This window comes from Ostrinia nubilalis, chromosome Z (assembly GCF_963855985.1).
Source record: "Ostrinia nubilalis chromosome Z, ilOstNubi1.1, whole genome shotgun sequence".
NCBI classification, from domain to species: Eukaryota; Metazoa; Arthropoda; class Insecta; order Lepidoptera; family Crambidae; genus Ostrinia; species Ostrinia nubilalis.
This window is the reverse complement of record NC_087119.1, coordinates 4,508,993-4,526,590: the sequence shown is the minus strand read 5'-3', so window position 1 is coordinate 4,526,590 and position 17,598 is coordinate 4,508,993. Positions and strand designations below refer to the sequence as shown.

Below are 17,598 nucleotides of genomic sequence, written 5' to 3'. Positions count from 1 at the left end.
TTTTATCTCGTTCGATTCCGACTTGGCGTTGTCATCATTTAATAGAAAATGACAGTGCAAATAAAATAGGTTTATTATGCTATTTGCCTTATTATGAATAAGAGTATTCGACTATAATTAATGTAACTTAAAATTTACGAGCAGTGTAGAACTTATAAGAAGTATATGACGTAGGCATCTTATGTGTTTTTTCAAATCTATACTCTGACTGAGAGACGCATAGAGAGAAATATCTCGAAGTCATAGGCACAGTATAGGTAAAAGCTAGATACTTATTTCATAAATGAATAAGAGGATTAAAGTGTTACGGTCAATATTGAAATCCATTTCGGAGCATAAAATGCATGCAGATCTGATATTCCCTTACTTTAATACGTTAACATTTTATTTTTATTGGTTTATCTTTCATAACCACCTTCATAAATACCTACGCAAAACAGAGGCTTATACCTAGTAGTTTTCCCTGAAAATTTTATTTCTACTAACTTGTATGTAACAAGAGAATACATTATAATTAAGTAAATACTTAGAATTTCATTACATTGTGTTTAGAAATACAAGGTATTTGAATTTGAACCAATACTTCTTCTCGGAATCTCAATTTGTTTGTTTGGTTAGTGTGAATACTCATGACTACTTATTATAATCTATACTTATAATAAATCTGTAGAGAGGTCAATTCTGTACATGAAATATATTTTCAAAATAACTATCAGGGGGTGATTAAAGATCGATACTGATGCCAAAAATGCAATCAGTAAAATTTTTGTCTGTCTGTCTGTCTGTCTGTCTGTATGTTCCTTATAGAAACAAAAACTACTCGACGGATTTTAACGAAACTTGGCACAATTATTCTTCATACTCCTGGGCAGGTTATAGGATACTTAGGAATTCCCACGGGAACGGGCATTAGCGGGAAAATCCTTTTGTATGAAAAATCTAAACCGCTTAAGTTAGACGCTTGAAATTTGGCAAGCAGGTACCTTAGTAAACTTAAAGCTTAGTTATAACAGGATATTGCAAAATTCCTACGGGAACGGGAATTAGCGAGAAAAAACATTTGTATGAAAAAATCTAAGCCAAGTAAGATAGACGCTTGAAATTTGGCATGCAGGTACCTTAGTAAATTTAAAGCTTAGTTTCAACAGGATATTGCAAAATTCCTACGGGAACGGGAGTTAGCGGGAAAAAACATTTGTATGAAAAAATCTAAACCGCGTAAGTTAGACGCTTAAAATTTGGCATGCAGGTACCTAAGTAAACTTAAAGCTTAGTTACAACAGGATATTGCAAAATTCCCACGGGAACTGGAATTAGCGGGAAATTCCTTTTGTATGACTGACTCACTGACATACCCACGCACAGCCTAAACGGCTAAACGTAGGCACTTGAAATTTATAAGGCACGTAGCTTAGGTACACTAAGAAAGGAATTCCCGAAATTCCAACAGGAACAGGAATTACCGGGAAAATCCTTTTGTATGAAAAATCTAAACCGCTTAAGTTAGACGCTTGAAATTTGGCATGCAGGTCCCTTCGTAAACTTAAAGCTTAGTTACAACAGGATATTGCGAAATTCCAACGGGAACGGGAGTTAGCGGGAAAAAACATTTGTATAAAAAAATCTAAACCACGTACGATAGATGAAGGGGGTAAAACGGGATCCACGCGTACGAAGTCGCGGGCGGCCGCTAGTACGAAATAAGTAGGTAATTACCAAAAACATCGTTTTGGTTGAACTGATAGAATTTTAGTTCTCTTTAATTCTAAATCTAAACTCATCATTCAGCTAGGGTTCATTCAAGCTTTTTTAACCAAACCAAATTACGAATGTAAAGAAGAGAATAAATTCTTAAATCTCCAGCTCCCATTCAAGACTTCTAAGAATTGACGTCGTCCGATCTAATTGATCAAACAATTTTAATTACATGTTTACATCAAGCCCTTTCCCGGAATAACCAATAAATACTGAAAAGCTCTTTCCAATACAAATATTTTCCTAACATATTTATACGGGGTTCTTGAGCTTATTCGGTATCATTAGCCTTTGATGCTGAAAAGCGAAGGTAATTCCGAATTTCGTAGAAGTATGTGGGTACTTACTTTGTTTGGCTTTTGTAATATCAATGTGAATGATCTCTAGACAAATACATTTTGAAAGTTCGTACCATTGAGTATAAAGTATGAAGGCAATGTACCTATAACTATACAAAATTAAACATTTTATTGCCGGAGCGAGTGAAACGAAGCGTGGTATTATTATCTCTTCACAGTTTTATGCAATCGTAAGAACTAGTTGCATGCGATTGCAAATTTTAATTTTAGACCGACCAATCTTAATAAGCCACGAGCTTCGAGACCCAGAGGTTTAATATCCAACAAAACATGATTCGTGTAATGCAATCAAACATTACATGCACTAGGAAATGTAACCGCTCTATGTGTTTAGCTGTGCCTATATTGTAACATTCGTGTACGAGTTTTTGCTATGCTGTCACCGATAGCTATCAGCTGAAATTTTATATTTTGCAAGTGAGATTAAAAACTCATAAAACTCATTTATTTTTGCAAATAGGCTTTTAAAAAGCACTTAACCCTACCACTGCATCGGGAGTTCAGGACCATAAATGGATTACAGATCGGCAAATTATATTAATATTAGAGCATATCAGTATTTGAAAGGGTATCGATTAAACAAATTTTTTGGTATGTCTTCTTTAGAGGGGATTCTTTGGAATCTAAAGCATATCTAAAGTAAAGTACAAATTTTAAGACTGCCAACTGAAAGTTGAAAAGTGAAGTCGAAGAAAACCAATACCTGAATATACAATTTTTATTCCCTTATTCAATAGTTCGTTAGCAAGATGGATACCGTTACCCATCCATCAATTAAAAGCTATTGACATTTTCGCGATTCATCACCCATATTTACGCTTCAAAATGCATTCATTCGTTGTGATTCATTGGACCCCATAGGTTAAAATAGAAAAATATATAACAAAATAAACGCAAGCTTTTTAAAGGTTTTAGTGAATATCCAGGTCTGTAATTAATTAAGCACCTTGCGTGTCAAACTTCATTGAGTTGGTAAAATATAAGCTTGCAATTTAATCATTTATCAACTTCAACATACGTAATACGTGCTTACCTATGAAATTGCTGCTTTGATTAATAAACAAGTTATTGGATATTAACTGAAGTAGGTATTTTGTAATTTTCTGAAATACATATAATAATATTTAACTAATATGTCTAATGAAATTTATAAAGTCTAAATTATAATTACTATCATACAAATCCCACCAGAATTATAAAATTATTTGGGCTAAATTGTTAGCTAACAGAAACAAATATAAATTAGAACTCGAGCTCGCTGATTACAGCTAAATACATAATTACATGTTTACACAAAATTATGTATTAATGAAGATAATATCAATCAATTAACTTTAACTAAATATTTATACATAATCGTTAATGAGTAAAGAATCTCGCGTAGGTCGAATTAATAGCTACTCTACTTAATTCAGTTTATGTAACTTTATACGTCGCTTTAACCGCGCTGGCTGCAGATTGAGGCACATTTTGCGGAAATGATTATGAATGCGGTCACTATGTATTAACTAGCTTTGCAATATCTAATTGGTAGACCACTTCATCCTAATCATTAAATCATTGATATTAGATGGAGTAACACGAAAATTATATCGGATAAATCCAATCGTGATACATGAGGCTATTAAATACTAAAATGTGGTATCCTTCCGTTTGGCCAAATTACTTTTCGCCAAATTTCACTTCGCAAACAACTTATCGCCAAAGTTTCATTTCCCAAATGAACTTTTAGCAACTGTACTTTTCGCAACTAATTCATTTGGTCAAATTATCATTTGGCCAAATTTTACTTGGCAAATGTTTATATAGCAAATGTTTTATTTTGCCAAATATTATATCCCAAATAATTTGTTTGGTCAAATTGACACTTCACATACTTACCCACCGTTACCCACAAATCAAAGCATAGGCACATGATCATGGTTTTCACAAGAATTTTATGTAAAACAAAGAGATTGCAGAAAACAGTATGGTTGCAGAAAGTAGGTATTGCAGAAAATAGTAGGTTAGGTTAGGTTAGAACAGTGACCATTAACGCGCGAAGGCGAGCGAAGCGTGCCGCGGCAGCGGCCGCCGAGCGCTAGAATCACCTTTATTGTTAATGAATCATTTGGAAATTTCGAAAAAAAAGAATGAAATATGAAAATTAATATAGATTGTTTTTATATTTACTACTCACGAAACAAAATAATAACCACAGGCTTATTTGTATTCCATTCTATGCACCAATCAAATTATTTTGTAAATTGTTTATCGTGAAATATTTTTGCCAAATGAAACATTTGGCAAAACATACTTTGCCAAACAATAATTTGGTAAACAATAATATGCCAAACACGACATTTGCGAATTAAAAATTTGCAATAAGTTGTTTTGCCAAATGAAAATTTGCCAAATGAAAATTTGCGAAACGTTGTTTGCGATGTGATAATTTGGGAAACGTTTTTTGGCCAAACATTAGTAATCCACTAAAATGTACATAATATGTGGGAAACCAGTGGTTCTTCTATTTATTTATATCGTTCTTTACATTTTAAGACCCACACGAACGTGGTGCGAGCGTCTCGAGAATTCTGGACAAATTGTGCCTGCCATCACGTGTGCGAATAAACTATGAGTCGCGAACATTTTTGTCGCCTATAATTCTATAACTCGGCCACTGGGTTATGACAGTATTTTCAACAACGAAACAGGTCGCCCACACGCCTAGTGTTTTCTTTTTACAACAGAAGATATTCAAGCAAGCAACATCTTGCTTTTGTATTACGAGAACTGTATCACTGAAGTGTCAAATTACGAGACAAAGCGCAACGGATCATGCCATTTCACTTTCTATGGTGACTAGCGGGATCTGTCTACGCGTAACGTGTTGAGTATAGACTACCTATGTAGTGTAGGCAATTTTAAGAGCTACCTACTCTTCGACTTCCTTAGCATGATAATATTATGAGAAAAAGACTCGACTAGAGAAACTTAAAATTAGATGTACTAGGTACTTGTATGTACTTAAAAAATAAAAATATATTGAAAAATACTTGTCGATTTTGTAATCCTAAACTTTATCTAACTCCTAATAGCATTGCTTGATGCCATGCCTGAGCATATGTGGCTTGCTAATAGGTACAGTAAATGCACACGCGATTCTCGTGCATCCCAAATAACCGCATATTCTATTTCTGTCCCGAATATTCAATAACTACATTACGTCTTACGGATTTTCCCTCTGGCACAGATAGACTGTGCATTAATGCGATTTGCAACCTTGTATGCGGGTACATTATGTTTATTTTAAATAAACAATCAATAGGATCTCCTAATATTTATGTATTCAGAAAACAAAGTAATCATCATTTAGATTGGAGATATTTAGATTATGTTTACGCAATAATAGCTACGTAGCCACGCCTTTCGTTTTTACACCGCTTCATTGACTAGAAATGTATTCATAATAGCAAATGCGCACGATTTGCGTAAATCGACGTTTTTGTAAATGTTGCATTTCATATTGTATCGTTGCCTAACGTTACGCGCGTTGCAAATATAGCAGCATGAAAATGAATTCATACAGTTTCACTCAATCAAATTAGTGACAAAGCGTTAAGAGCCATTTTACATTTTCGTGCGAATTTCTAAGATTTTGGAAGCATGAATTACTATCTTAAGCAATACCCAGAGATTATTTAATAACTGCGAAAGATAGGTCGATCCTTGTTGTTGACCATTAATGAAACGGATTTACTAAAACTCTTTTGCTTAATTCACAGTGCCCCATCTCCCACAACCATTTTACGAAAAAATTGCCGCAGACTCATTTTCAAAGTCCTGTATCTATTATTTATGCTCATATAATAAGCTTAAAAATATAAAGTAATCATCGGACATATATTCTTGTAGTTCATTAATGAAATAGATTCTTGAATTTCATTACCATTATTGAGTAAAATCTAAAAATAATTTGGCAAATTTGAAGATTAACGTCACATTTTGATCGTGGTTTTTGGTTTAAAAACACAGCAATAACTGCAATAAAAGTATCCCAAAATAAAGAATATTCATTGTAGAATTGATTTCTACAGTTATTGTTTAAATATTAGTAACCACTTTGTCAAAATATTGATGTGAATATCAGTATAAATTACAATGCGCAAGCCGACATCGATTAGTATGGCGCGAGCGCCCGTCAAGGCAGGACCTGTGTCATTTTTCCCGCCGTGACGTTTACGTGCGTTCGTGTCGTGAAGCGGTGATTTGTACGGCGACCAAATACATTTGATACTATGCCGAGAGGCTGTTTCGAGTCGGCCGGCCGAGCAGTAAATGAAATGATGAATTTTAATTTCTTTGACGGATCTGGGTGTAACTATGTATAATATGTAGGTACCATGTATTTAATTGAATAATTAAATTATAAAAAAGTATATCCATTATGATAGCACCCTTAACACAAGCATATTGGTTGCCTACTTTTGGACTAGATGGCGCTGTGAAATTGTCCAAAGATTTGTTTATTTATTTATCCGCTTTGAGTTTTGTTTCGTGAAGAAGAAAAAGAAGCGTTTTGTTCTGTTGTTAAATCTATACTAATAAAAGAGGAAAGATTTAATTGTTTGTTTGTTTGTTTGTTTGGAGGCAATAGGCTCCGAAAAAAATTTCTTTCACGATTTAGAATCCTAATTTTTTTCTATGTTGGCTATAAAATATTTTCAAAAACTTTAGTCCAAAATCTTTGATAAAATTCGACGTTTAATAAATAAATTAGATAACATATTAATACTTTTTTTTTCAGTACGATTTTAGTACTTGTTTTTCAGAAATTCTACGATTTAACTAAACTTCTAAAGTGTTTATATTTTATGCATAATTTATTAACTTCTAAAATATACATATTTTATATCCTATTGATAGATGACGTGCTTCGTATTTTATTAAAATTATTACCTGACTAGGTTAAAAAGGTGTGGAATGTTATTTTGGAGATAACTTGGTTCCATATAAATATAGAGAGATGCTAAGTAATGCGCTGAGTTCGAAACTCAGTGTCGTATTAGAAATTCACACACGCAAAGAAATCAAATTATGTGCTCATTATCCATTGCGGTATCAGTATTCAACGTTCGAATAATCTTTAGTACTTTGCAAGCAATATAAACTGTTTACATAATGACGTCGCTACTGTTATCATTGCTTTCACAAGCAATATGTTCCAATTTGTCCCTTGTCACATTTCCCTTTAGTTTCTGTGATTTGTGCTTGTTTCTAAGTTGATATCAATGAAATATTTCTTAGTACTTTTGATTTAAATTATTTTTTTTATTTTGACACGTGTTTGAAAAATCAAGGTCAGATTACAATAAAATAACAAGTGAAAACGTAACATTGCATTGCAACTCGCAATTTCGCAATATTGATGAGGAGATTCCATTGGAAAGTCTGTATTCATTCCTAGGATTCCCCTTACACCATCAAATTCAAGAGAATTCAAGAGAGTGCAGTTTCCCATCTCATGCTTAGGGACCACGGTTTAAAATGGTGTGGTTGCATAGAGCCTGCAACGAGCAACCGCGTGCGCAGCTGCTCATACTAATTTTCGATACAAAAGCAAGTGTTGGCGCCCTCACGAGTTTTAGCGGAGTTCCATATGGTAGCGGGAGTAGACTTAATGGAAATCTATGCTTCTCCGACGACCAGTTGTATGTGGAATACTCCAGAGTATGCGCAGACAATAGCCTGGTAATCACCACCTTAGCACCTGAAGGAAAAACAAAAAAACATTGTTTACAAAGAAATCTGCGGCAGGTGTAGTGTTTTAATTTTGTTTTAGAAAGATCTCATAATTTTGTAAGTATTCAAATATTTAAACATAAATGATGTGTAGATTTTATATCAAAAAATATAATCATTTAACAAAATTAATTTTCTTAGAATATTTTAATTCTATTAGAACCATTTTCCACTTCATCGCAGAAGAAGTCGCGGGCAAAAAGCTAGTATGAAATATGTAGTATTGCCCGCGGCTTCACCCGCTTGAAATTTAGTTTGTCACAGATCGTCATAAATAGCCTATACATTGTTATTCTGGTCGACGCCAGGGATGGATGAGCGTCGCTGTCGCTGGCGACAAGGTCTTCTGGTTCCTGAACCCTGGTTCATGGCGTAGGTCTCAGGCAAAATGAAATCCACTCGTAGAAATTAATAAACTCAGTGTATTCACGAAAATAATTACACAGCACTAGAGTCGTATCGGAACTGAGTGAACCAAAGGTCTTGCGATAGGAACGTCCGACCCAAGTGATAGTTGAACACAGACTGCCTAGTACTGCTGTACTGTACTGTAAAGTTTCATCAAAATCTGTTCAGTAGTTTTTGCGTGAAAGTGTAACAAACATCCAGACATCCACACAAACTTTCGTATTTATAATATTAGTAAGACTAGTAAAAAGTAAGATAGTAAGATGAATTATTTTAGTTATTTGTTTACTTATAATAATATTTATTTATTTATTTCTTAGCTCTGTCTGATAATGGATTTGGAGAAGATGCAATGGCCACCTCCGTAACAAAACAATAGAACCCTATGGAGTTAAGGCTTGTGTGATTCGCCTTGACGAATATTTCGTATCCAGGGTCCGATGATGGAGCTGTAAGGGGGCAGATTTATTTTTCACTATGTGACTGTCTTTATTTTGTACTTAATATATATTTTACATATTATACCTGTTCGTGTTTCATTATGAATTGAAAAATAAAAGACTTAATAAACTCTATTAAAAATTTAAATTAATTAATCAATTTTGAATACCTCATTCTACCTTAAAATTAATAACTTAAATCAAGTCTTAATACGGTCACGGCTCAAAATTTTTTTGTCCATTTCAGCGTTCTTTTTACTCTTTTGACGTTGCGTTGACAGCTTTTACCTAAATTCGCGCGGAATATTTTTGTGAAATGGCTCTTAATATTGTTCATGGAACATTGCAATTGACTAACTGGCCTGTGTCCAGCTAGGTCACCAAGGTTAAATTTGCCGTGACAATTAACTTATGCCTTCTAAGGCTGGGTTGCACCATCTTACTTTAACGTCAAAAATCTGTTAAACTCTATACAAAAACGACCGGTTAAACGTCACAGTTACCGTTAAAGTTAGGTGGTGCAACTCAGCCTAAAAGAAAGAAAAATTTGCAATTGTTAATGTAACATTGGTGTTCAAATAAACACAACTTTTGCTTTTCTATTATAATTTCAAAGTCGATGGGCTTAAATTTGATTAGCGTCCCACAAATGCTCAGAAAGGCAGTGATCAATAAGACATAAGTACAATAATCACCCCAACCGTCCAAGATTTTCAGGCGAATAATGTATCAAAGTGAAGTTCCGTGTAAAACTTCCGTTATTCAATCAAGGCGATGCATTTATAGATTGACTCTAACAGGAAGAACCGCTAGCTTGGCAGCTTGTGGCATCTTCAGTCTTAGCGAGTTCCTGCTCCAGCTGCATTTAAAATACATTATACGTAGCTAAATTAAAGTATCAATCCCCTCAAGCGATTAGCGACGTCACGCGGACGCGGCGCAGCTTGCCGTAAAATAGCATGCACGTGAGGATATTGATTGACTGATATTTAATATAAAATATTTATGTAATTTGACAAATCCTTTCACTGTTAATACAGACTAAGTCTGAGTTTCACCATCTAACTTTCACCGTGACTATAACGATAAACGGTGTATTTTGAATGGAGTTTGACAGATTTTTGACGTTTGTTAAAGTCAAAGTAAGATGGTGCAACCCAGCCTTATTTTCTATGGACATAATAAAGCATCTCATTATATTAGGGAACATTATCTTTATATTAAATAACTAAACACATAAAACTTACAGTACAGGTACTTACATCTTTCACAATGACCGATTTCAATGTTTATTAAGCTCGCTCCCACCCGTCTTTCGTAGAAAACAGATTAAATTAAATTACCTACTGTTTTGTTCCAATTGAGTGTGCCCGTAGATAACAACATGTTCAGAAGGGCTAATCCATTCAAACTTTTAATTGAAAACGAATTCTTCCAGATGGTACCACTCCTGCCAATCGTGGAACGGCAAGACCGGCGAATGGCAGATTTGGGTGAACGCAGAGAGAGTCGGCAGAGGTTTCCATAATAGGGTAAGATGAAGATATATTTATATGCAAAGATAAACTTAACTTCACAACTGTTAAGGGGTGGCAATTAGTTAAATGAAATTGAAAGCAAAGGTCCTTCCGAATAGAATTCGAAAAACTTCGCATTGGTTGACTGGTGTTCGCTAAAATAGTCTTGATGAGCTCCTGTAACTTTACACTATATCTTTGGAATTTGTAGCCCTCGCTCTACCAGGAAATGAAAAAATACATTATCTTATTTTAAATGTAGGCATGTATCCAGGAAAGATGGCATTTCATAATAAATTATTCAAAAGTAATGAAATATTGCCCATTAAAATTGTATTTACATTTTCAGTAACAAAGTTATTTGCGTCGCAGAAATGTCATAATTTAATTTCATCCCTTCGACGTATTACCTCATAAGTGTCGGATATTCATAATTAATAATGTTATATTTATTAAAAGCTACATGAGACGGTGACGTTAATTTTACAAGGTATGCTGCAGTCGCTGTTTCACATAAAATAAATACTTCTGTACAGACTTGGACAGGCAAGCCACGTTTGTAATTTATATTTTTCATTTGCAGCTTGTAGGACATGTAATCAAAGGCGGAGGAGTAGCCGTGACCGGACAGGACCAGTCACAGCTGTTCAACAGAGATCCACCACTGGAGCCAAAACCTAGTAAGTATCGTAACGTTTTATAATCTCTCACCAGATTTTAAAAGGTATATTATTATGAAACTTGTGACTTCTCCCGATATTTACAATCTATACCAATTTTTTCAGGACAACCTGGTTTGATCGGTGAAGTAACCATGCTGCAAATATACCATGTGGCCCTAACCGCTGGAAAAGCACACAAAGACCACAAACATCACCATGCTCACCACTTCAAGCACGACGGCACTCCCATTGAGGCTGCCACCGAACCTGTGACCGAGCCGCCGCCGCCGATGGCAACTCCTCTGGGTAATGGAAACTTCCTCGTGGGTGGCCAGCTGCAAAGACCTCAGAACCTCAACCTTGTTGGACCTCAGCAAATGATCCCTATACAACTACCCAACGGTCTTCAAATTCAACAAGAGTACGTGAACGGTCAATTAGGAAACAGAATAGTGTCCGAGCAACTGGTCAACAGTGTGCAACAGATTCCTGCAGATCAATACAACTCTCTGAACCTTCCACAACAAATACCGGTGCCCGTACAGCAAATGAGACAGCCGCAGACCTTCCCTTCCCGGCCCATAGGACCATCCAAAGGCACTAGTGTCGTGCTATCAGGATCTCTGCTGAACCCTGCTAACGTCCAATACATTGATGACACTGTGTCACATAACTTGTTCAAACGAGACTCCAAGAAAAGAGACAAAAGAGATAACCCCGAAAAGGAGCTTGCCGATGGAACAAAAGCAGGTATGGAAATAACTACGACAAAATATTACCTAGACGTCATCCTTCTTTATATCATCCTAAAATAATTGAATCATTACTTTTCAGGGAAAAAAGACAAACGTGGTTTAGTAGCTCTATCAGATGGTTCAATAGTCGATGAAGCACTTCTAAGCCCGGGTCTGGTGGAAGATCAAGAGGAAGATATTATGTTCCAAGAATCTCTGCTGCATGGTCTTGCCGGAGTCGTAGGAAACCTGCCGGTGCAGAATTTGCAGAAACAAACTGTAAGTGACTAAACTGTAACACGAACTAAAGTCTAAAATTAAAAACTGACGAGGTTAAAAAATTTAAACAAACAATATCATTTCAGGTGGACGAGAGAGAACCAGCTGAAGCCGAAGTAAAGGCAGTTATGCAAGTGTGCAGTGGCTGCGCCCCTGAGCCTTTCAAGAAAGCATTGGTGCTCTCCTGGAGGACTGCACCAAAAAAGTTGTACAGCGGTGCTCACTACTACAAGGGCCTACCCATTTGTAGGGCATTTTAGTTTAGTCTGTGCACGGGTAGTTTTAAAATAGAAAATTATCATGATACATTATCGGGATTATTCCATGGACGATCACAATAACTGACGATACTGGTGAAATTGTAATTTAGTATTTTTTAGAATTTTTCCAAAAGAAAATTTGTTAAGTACAGACATACAAACATAAATAGATACTCATTTAACTGCAAATGGAATAGTCCCATTTCTAGATGTACAAACGCCTCATTGTGGCGCAGTTTAATGAACAAAGGCAGTGGAGTTTTCCCTTAAGGGAATACCTGACCACTAAGCCGCTAGACCATAAGCACAAGCTTTACTTGTTGACAAACCCCAATTGTTAACTTTACCACTGTAACATTATCATATAGATGAAAATTACAAGTATTTTAGAATTACAATTATAATAAGTTCAGGCTGGTAGTTTTAAAGCGCATGCTTCACTTTACTCATTATTTGTAAAATTAGTCATTTTATCATTCGATTTGGAACTTGCCATTGCGAGTAATTCGAGTTAGTTGTTATTTATTATAGTAACTAAGATATGTTTTAAATGCCGCTTTATATTCTTACTTTTTCACTTTAAGACCTAGAATTGTAACGATAATACCATTTGTTACCATTTTTATATTTTTTCAAATAAACCCTTGAAAAATTTTCGAGTTCTTTATTTCAATATGAACAGATGTAACTTACATGGAAGATGGTTGATTGATATACACGCATGCTAAAACGTCTATCTACATGTATACGACAGAAAATATGATACGATATTTACATCAGCCAAAATAAATAAATAATCTTGTTTTATATGTCAAGACACTGCTCTTTTTATACCTTGTACCAATTAAAGTTGTAAGAAGATTTGATCTGGAAATGTCACCTGCTTCGAAGACAGCGCAGGATCTTCACATACAAGATTAAATAAGGAAGTTACTTACCTGTATTTTCGCCACTCAGCAAGACTTACCTTCGACTTGTGTACATGTTGGTGATGGTACTCGGAATCCATTTCGGGCTCGCTGAAGTAGTTCTGGTCCTGTAAGAGGATAATAAACATTAGAAAAGGCACATCAAACTAGGCACCTTATGTTTTGCAATAGGTACTTTTTACAACGAAAATTTGATGACGTGCTATCAGCACAGCATGTCTATATTAAGCAGAATCTATCATAAGCATCATGTTGATATCCTACAAGATTTTACAAAAAAGTTTTCAAGTGGCTATATTAAATTACAACCTGTTACTCGTAGGTACACCGACCGAGTTAAGAGGCTCAGAAATTCATAAGTGGCTTAATTGATAGTTAAGACATTTAGATTCCACTGAAACCGTAAATTAAGCAGCACTTCTCATTCTGAAGATGACTTTAAATGCTCAGAAACATGAGATGTCTGATTTTTAATAGTTATAAGAAGCAAAAATATTATACTCATATTAGATGATATACCTTCAAAGAAGCCACTTTGCGACGGTGTTAAAGTCGTTGTAACCTTGTAACGTAGTTTCGATAAGAAAAATTAGACAACTAGAAACTGAAAAACTTGACTTTAAAACAATTACATGAAATCATGATCCTCAGTACGAAATAGTTACAAATATTTATGTCAAAATAGCACCTAGCGTAATACCTACCTGCCATTGAGTTTACTTACTATGTCATCAATTCATCATCCAAACGAAAATTATAATATAAGTCAAACAAATGTTTTAAAATAAATAAAGTGTTAGGCTGAGTTGCACCACCACACACTTGTATGACGATAACCGGTGCTTTTGTATGGAGTTTGACAGATTTTTGACGTTTGTCAAAGTTAAAGTAAGATGGTGCAACCCAGCCTTAATATTGCGCGTTTCTGAAAACTGTCTATTAAACGGCGGAGTTAATTAATCTCGAAACTAGCTACTGTTTGTTAGCTTGCATCTGAGATGTGCGAGGACGCTGTCGCAAAGGCACAAAGGGAGTCAAACAAGCGCCATCACTGGAAATTAAGGATCACCCGTCACGTCAAGGGATTTTCTCAAAAAGACAGTGACAATCATATTTGGCAGTAAAAGTAAACAAAATGTTCCAACTGTAATGAATTGTAAATTGCATGGCACTTTAATTTAAGTAGGATGGTAGGTAAAAACTAGGTTTCATGTAACGCCTGCTGAAGGACAATTTATGAGGGCTTATGTGTTGACAGGCACTCAATTCGATTGGTACCTAAAAATAACATTCTATCGGTTACATAAAATGGAGTACTTCCATGCAAAGTACACAATATTACCTCTGCCATTTGAATATTATTTCATAAGTGATTAAGCATTAATATTCTTCAGAGTAATATCCAGGTTCAGTAAATCTAAATTTGTGATCTTTTACTTATCACAGATAAAGTAAAAAGGAAGAATAGTGCAAATGGTAGGTATTTTGTGCAAAACTTTAGTCACAAAATGTTTTAGCTCGTATAAGTCAAGTTGCAGCTATGCTTTTGAGTGATGGACCTTTGTGATTTCGAAATACGTCGCTAATCTTCATGTAAAATATTTTAACTTTGTACAAAAATTTATAATATTTGTAGGTCCTTATCTATCGTGTGGTTGCCACGTCCCTGGTGACCCATCTTTTATCCAGGTTACCAAACAATAAAGTTAAACAGCGAGTTTGAAAGGATGATCAACTTAGTTTTTCTCGGGAAATTGCCTAGTACTCAGGTGCATAATATAAACGTCGTTTGAGAAATTGAAGAAGCAGCCGGACAAATGCCAAGTCGTTCAAACGCAGGTACTCAGCGCTGCCCTGTTTTGTTTTCGCTCAGCTCAAGCACAGATCTTATCTTTAATATCAAGTTACCTTTCAGTACACTCGATTTTCTAAGTAATCAAATATTTCTACTCAATAAACTTTATAACTAAGACGAGATGAGCTCTGTTCCGATTAGTTAAGTAGTTCCATGCAGAAGAACTTCTATTATTTTATGATTTCCAAGAGAACAGCAGTTCATGAAGACGGTTTCGGCACAGTTTCGGTGACAAAAAAGCACTACGAGTAAGACGGTACTCATATGTAAACTCACACTCGTAGTTTTCTTCTTAAAAATATAATGCTTATAAATTACACACCAGTTCTGCAAAGTAGGATGCAACTAAATTATCCACCCACTGAATTTGTCACGCTCATTCATCCTAATTAAATCTCATTGTAAAGTCCTGTAATAATGTACTCGTATTTAGGAATGCTTGAGACAGATGGTTATACATATATAATTGTCATTTGTGTATATTTGTACGAGTACCTAAATTTGAATCTGAAACCTATATTAAGACTTCACTTATGTATTTAAACTGTAGAGCATGGGGATATGTGTCTGTAGCATCTGTGAGGTGATATGGCTGCACCAGTCGTCAAGTGTGGATTGATGAAAAAGTTGTCATGTGTCTTAACTTTATTGTCATTGTCAGATGTTATAATAATATACTATAAGCCTTCATATCTGCTGAGGCCTATACGTAGGCACGGTGTTACCTGCTACTAAATACTGTTCGGAACACATGCACATCTCCATCATCTGTGAGGAGATACTAAAAGTACAATAGTAATAGTTACCTGATCCCAGCTCGAAGGGCCAGAACAGGTGGCCGCTCCGGCAGGCATGGGCACAGAACCTACACCCACGACTCCCGGGAACGCGCCACCCCCGATGTCTGTCGACTCAAACAGACGCAGCACTGAGCGGTCCCGGATATCCCGTAGGTGAGACCTGAAAAAAGGACTAGAGTTAACAAAGCTAGCTACTGGGCCTAAAATTGTAAACCAGTATTGAACTGGTTAGGAATATCAAACTGTTTTTCAAGTAGTTTTGGTAATGCATAGTCTTATTAACATCGAACTCCTTTTGTTCTGCTGATCAATTAGTATTTTGGCCCTGAAGGGGCATTTTATATGTAGGTATCCTTATCTTTTATGCCCTACCAGTACTTCGAGACAAATATATTTTACTAGGAGTTACAGTGGTAGGATCGAGAAGTCGAGGTAGTTTTGGTTTACGATTGAAAATAAATCTCAACACGACACACTATTTTCATGCCGCTGTCATTCGACGAGTATTTGCTCTTTTCTGTTCAAACAGCTCGAATAACATATAACGAAACGACACGCTCAGAACATAGATTGAAGTGATTATCAGATTTTCACATTCCGACCAAGCAAAGGTTAGTCCAACATTGTGGGCCTGAAACGCATGACCTGCTCTTTCATTGGTATGAAGGTCTTTTAATTAAAGACAACAATGCTCTCTACAGTTAATGTGTAGATTCTGTTAATTTCTGCTTGTTGAAAAACATTAACTATTTATGTATGTTTCGAGCGAAATCAGGACAAATAAACAACTTTGGCAAGTGCTGAGAAGAAGCGCCGCAACAAACTCCGCCACCACTGTATGCTGGTTCAAAAATAATACATCGATGCTTTGATGTCCCTGAAATATTGTTGCAGATGACTTAAAGGCAAACGAACAGAAAGATATATCTCAATTTGAGACGTACAATTCAATTTTGTGATTTGTTCTTGGCATATTTAACTAAATGCGAGTAGACAGAACAGAATAAAATTGTCGTTCTATTAATTTAATAACTTTTTAATCCCTAAAGAAAATATCACTCTAAAAGTCTAAAACATTGTTTATCTTTAATTGCTTGTAACGAAAATTCCTTATCAAGTGTCGATCAAGACTCTTAGTTTAATGGAAACAGTAAGATTTATGTGAATTGAGTTCACGAATTTATCGTCCATTTAGAGCTTAACAATTGTTAATTATGAAACATTAATTTGATTCGGTATCAAGTTGTCGGACTAGGCAGAATATTGTATGGACTTATATGTAGTATTAATGGCTGTGGCATTTATAGGTGCTTTAGGTGTAGGTTGTTATTTACTCGTTACAAATATGAGTCGAGCCTTTGAAAGCCTTGCATCGTTGATAGGCAGCTACGGCTTCCGGAGCGAGCACACACAGCGCCAGGATGTTGTAATACATTTATCGGTGCAAACTCTAACGTGATTTTAGACGATGTCGCGGTACAGGTAACAGTTTTTCCGGCTGTTATTTATAAAACGAATAAACATATCGACTAACACGTATGAAATGTATCCTGTGTTTTTTGTGGAAAATCAATAACATTGTATGTATTGTCGATTGGGTAATATTTGAAAAATATTCATATTTATGTGAGTATTTGGTCCGCAACCGTTTTACCGTCCTGTCGCTGGTTCCCAAGCGCTTAAAAAGTAACTACGAGTACCTACATACCTACTCTTTGATTTATTTATATTTTTTTTGGAATGTAGGATCTTTAATCCATTTTTGGTGATATCTTTATCAAGATGACCCTACTGAGACAGTATCTTTTAAAGAAAAATA

The 17,598-nt window shown here is 35.4% G+C and overlaps 2 protein-coding genes across 2 annotated transcripts in view; one reads left to right on the top strand and one right to left on the bottom strand.

Annotated features, from left to right (window-relative positions):
• The window catches only part of LOC135087164 (uncharacterized), a 31,586-nt gene extending 18,737 nt beyond the window's left edge, over positions 1 to 12,849 (top strand). Inside the window, exons 5-9 of the mRNA XM_063982003.1 lie at positions 10,182 to 10,275; positions 10,844 to 10,940; positions 11,046 to 11,672; positions 11,757 to 11,935; positions 12,022 to 12,849. Coding sequence (XP_063838073.1) covers positions 10,182 to 10,275; positions 10,844 to 10,940; positions 11,046 to 11,672; positions 11,757 to 11,935; positions 12,022 to 12,195 — 1,171 coding nt within the window. The 3' untranslated portion in view covers positions 12,196 to 12,849. The remainder of the gene's footprint in view (positions 1 to 10,181; positions 10,276 to 10,843; positions 10,941 to 11,045; positions 11,673 to 11,756; positions 11,936 to 12,021) is intronic.
• The window catches only part of LOC135087027 (coiled-coil domain-containing protein AGAP005037), a 195,184-nt gene that overhangs the window by 60,263 nt on the left and 117,323 nt on the right, over positions 1 to 17,598 (bottom strand). Inside the window, exons 8-9 of the mRNA XM_063981878.1 lie at positions 15,786 to 15,939; positions 13,163 to 13,231 (exon numbers count right to left, since the gene is read on the bottom strand). Of these exons, the coding sequence (XP_063837948.1) occupies positions 13,163 to 13,231; positions 15,786 to 15,939 (223 nt within the window). The remainder of the gene's footprint in view (positions 1 to 13,162; positions 13,232 to 15,785; positions 15,940 to 17,598) is intronic.